Here is a 3,989-nt window from a genome sequence, read left to right as displayed (position 1 = left end):
TTAAGCGACCCTTACTGGGAGCTGATTTCCTCCGGCAGCACAATTTATTAGTTGAAGTTCGAGGACACCGTCTAATGGAGGCAGAAACCTTCTCGCATATCTCTTGCGCGGTCAGTTCCATTTCAACTGGCCCAGATCTGGCCCTCATAGAATCATCAAGCAATAGATTCCGCAAGATTCTCAACGAGTAGCCCGAACTCTTAAAGCCTGCTTTTTCCACAGCAGATGTCAAGCATGGTGTGCAACACTTTATTCCCACCAAAGTTCGACCTGTTTTTGCTCGTTCTCGTCGCCTGGCACCAGACAAACTCGCGTCTGCAAAGAAGGAGTTCGTTAAGATGGAGAAAATGGGCATAATACGGAAATCAAACAGCCCCTGGGCAACGCCTCTGCATGTTGCGCCTAAAAACGACGGAGGTTCCCGCCCATGTGGAGATTACCGCAAGTGTGTGTGTGTCTTCATGCTACAGAGGTTTATTTACATTAATTCAAAACAGAATTTCACGCAGTATACACAACGAGCAAAAAGCATATCTTTGAGCAGTCACACAATCATGTGATAACAGTGCACATACTCAATTTTTTAATGTTTTCTTGACGTCAAAGACAATATTGAAGCATGCAAAGAGTAAAGAAATCCTCTGTCATATAATTCCGATTCTGTAAACCCATAAAACCGTATGAAAATGGCTTTTCAGTGATTTGAGCAATTATTACCCTGTGAAGTCAACACTTCGTGATGTTGTTGAAACAATTCAGGGTACCAGTTTAACTTTTTCGCAAACACAGGACAAAAAATCTTTAATGTATGCCATCGTGAAAATGACGGAATGACCTATTTCGTATATTGGCAAAAAGAACACACAAAAACACATCTATATAAGTGTAAATTTTCATAAAATGTTAATTATTACGGACAAGAGACTGATATATAAAGTTCTAACGTATATTAGCATGCTGAATGCAAAAAATGCCGTTAGATTACTTGAATTACTTGAATCTAGAACTGGGGTCTTAGGAAGACGGGATGCTCCATGCTTCCTCGCCCCTCTTCATGAGGGTCCATTTCAGTGTGGGTAGGCTGATTGTCTCCATCATCAGCTGGTTGGTGTAGCCTCTGATGGGGTCACGCAGCCTGCCCATCCTACCTTCACCAAACTGCACTCCTTTCGCATTCAAAACTTTCGTGCTCCACGTAGATGCTCATCTGAGGCTCTGAAAGATAGAAGAGGGAAGAGAAATGGGAGGAAAAGGAAGAGAAGAGCTGGTGCAAGAAGACACAGGACAAAGTCCGAACGCCTTGTTATAAGTCACCTGAGGATTCTATATTGGAACTGCAGTAGCGTTGAACAAAGAAGGACATTAATAGAGAAGGTAGTGTACAACGCAGACATCATTTGCCTGCAAGAAACCAAGCTTGGTGAATCTAGGACTTTTGGAGCGATGGGGTTCAAGTAGGCGATTTACAATAGAAAAGGACATGGCCAGCTGATCATGGTGAAACATGAGATTGAATACAGAGAGTTAGATGTCAGCGGATGGAACACAGACAACCCGCATCTTGTTGCCGTAGAACTACATAAGCAATCAGTTAGGAACATCATAAATATTTACGCGTGCAACTGCACAATGAAGAAAGCAGATTGGATGGTGCTTGACGAAATGCAAAGAAGTCTACCTGGTGAATCGATCTTCTGTGGAGATTTCAATGCAAGGGGAGAGTTGTGGGGGAATGCCATCACCTACCCACAGAGTGAAACACTGGAAGATGGTCAGGATCACTGCGACCTAACATGCATTAACGATGGGAGTATGAACAGAATAGCAATGAGGACAGAGGACTCGGACAGTGCAATCAGCCTAGCCATCACCAGCCTACAGACCTCAACAGTCAGTAAATGGAGTACGTTAGGCCCTCATCGAAATGATCACTATCCGTGCAATGTTTTTAAGAGAGGAAGCAGCTGCATTCAAAAGAGACCACCAAAAGCCTTCAGATACCCCATTAGTGATGACGACCCAATAAACTTGATTAGGCACCGAGGCCAAACAACCAGAAAAAGCGGGCCACCAGCCATCAAGCAACCTCCATGGTGAAACGATGAGCTAGAGGTACTGTGGAATGATAAAAGGAGAGCCTTGAGAAGGTCACAGAAGAACAGTTCGGACCAGGAGCTTAGAGATGTAACCAAACAGGCACCAAGAGAGGTTCAAGTTGGTGGCCAATGAAGCAAAGGGCAGAAAATATGAGGAATTTTGTGAGGAGGTATCTGCTGACAAAGCCCTGCATAAGTTTTGGGATCTGTATGAAGCAATGAAGAACCGACAGAAAAGTAAGTCAATACCAGACTTCCAATGAGAGAACAACATCTGGGTCAGAAGCGATGAGGAGAAGGGAAATGCCTTATTCAATCGGTATCTGGAACAAACTAACCAAAAGAATGAAGTTGGAAGACGAAACATGTTGAAGAACCTCCAAAATGCACCTCACAAGCCAAACATCTAAAGTTGTGCTGACATCTGAAACCGTTAAGTGCACCATCATGAGCGGAAAAGACACGGCACTTGGACCTGATGGCTTGCGAAACTCACACATGAGGCAGCTGAGTGAGGCAGATCTGGAGGTTTTAACACAGACCTTTAACAACAGTCTTGGAAATGGACAGATACCGACTGATTGGCTGGACAGCCATCTGGCACCAGTACCTAAGCCTGAGAAAGACCCAAGCAAGATTGCATCCAACAGAATCATCACCATGCAGAAGACAATAGAGAAACTACCGGAAAAGATTGTGGCCCAAATGCTGGCAGCTGAACTGGAGGAGAAGAATCACAAAGACACTTGGATGAACGCTGCAGTCCTGGCCTCTGATGTGTATGATGGTTTTGAGCGGGGTGAAGAAATAGTAGTGTTTGCATTAGACTTGGAAGACGCGTACAACGGGGTATAATACGAGGTACTGACGAGAACGCTAGTCAACATGAGAATCACCCCAGCTTTGATTATCTGTATTGGAGAAGCAATGTTGAAGAGGAGGGTGGCTATGAGGCTTGGCTCGTGGGCATCCCACGCTTGCACGATCATACCTGGCTTACCTCAAGGCTCTGCCTTATCACCTGTTTTGTTCAACGTGTATACAGTAGGAATCACTTCTAGCCAACTGGAAGGCCCTGGCAGGACACTAAGCTTTATGGACGACGGTCTCGCATACCGCACAGGGAAAGACAGACAAGTGATCGCCAGCAGTTTACAGAAAGAACTTGATAGGATGGGAGCATGCTGTGAAGCAAATAAAGGCAAAATCCATCTTGGAAAAGCAACAGTACTTTGGTGATCTCTCAACAATCGAGCAGTGAAAGCCCAGATGCCAGATGTATACATCAAAGGCCAGACAATCAAAAGAGAAGAAACACTGCGTTACCTCGGAATTATGTTTGACAGGACTCTGAGTGGAAAGGATCACATATCGAAAATCGTCACAAAGGCCAGAAAAGGGCTGAATGCAGTGAAGGTGATGGTGGGAGACAGGATGCCGCAGAGAAATTTGGTCTTGCTCTTTGACACGCTTGTCTTGTCTCAGGTAGATTATGGTTTTGGGCTGCTGACACTGTCAAAGACGTAACTTAGAAGGCTGGGCGTGGTCCAGAATGAAGGAATGAGAGCCATACTCGGTTGCACAAAAGATACATCAGCTGATGCAATGCGATATGTGCTAGGCCTACCCGACATGAACGAAAGACACAGGCTTGCACAGGTCAAAGCTTATCTGAAGGTCTGCACAGATCCACAGAATCCTCTTCATGACCAAGTAGGTCGTCAGACTAATGCCGTTAGATTTAACATACAAATACTTTTAAGCTACCGAAAGAGAAGCCTTCACCATTACTTTTAAAGTATTTTTCAGATTGATATTATTGGTGTAGATCTACACTTCCACAAATCATAATGAAAAGTAAGTAGGATATAGGTAACATTTCAAAATGATGTT

General features: G+C 44.3%; 1 protein-coding gene across 1 annotated transcript; it reads left to right on the top strand.

The window, feature by feature from the left end:
• Positions 1–2,981: 2,981 nt before the first annotated feature.
• LOC101853703 lies at positions 2,982–3,335 on the top strand. Its single transcript, XM_005100715.1, has one exon. It carries the CDS (start codon positions 2,982–2,984, stop codon positions 3,333–3,335), a length of 354 nt encoding a protein of 117 aa, XP_005100772.1.
• The last annotated feature ends 654 nt before the right edge of the window (positions 3,336–3,989 follow it).

The sequence above is a fragment of the Aplysia californica genome, unplaced genomic scaffold (genome assembly GCF_000002075.1).
Source record: "Aplysia californica isolate F4 #8 unplaced genomic scaffold, AplCal3.0 scaffold00257, whole genome shotgun sequence".
In the NCBI taxonomy this organism is placed as follows: Eukaryota; Metazoa; Mollusca; class Gastropoda; order Aplysiida; family Aplysiidae; genus Aplysia; species Aplysia californica.
Note: the sequence above shows the minus strand (reverse complement) of the source record. Positions and strands in the feature narration are given on the sequence as shown.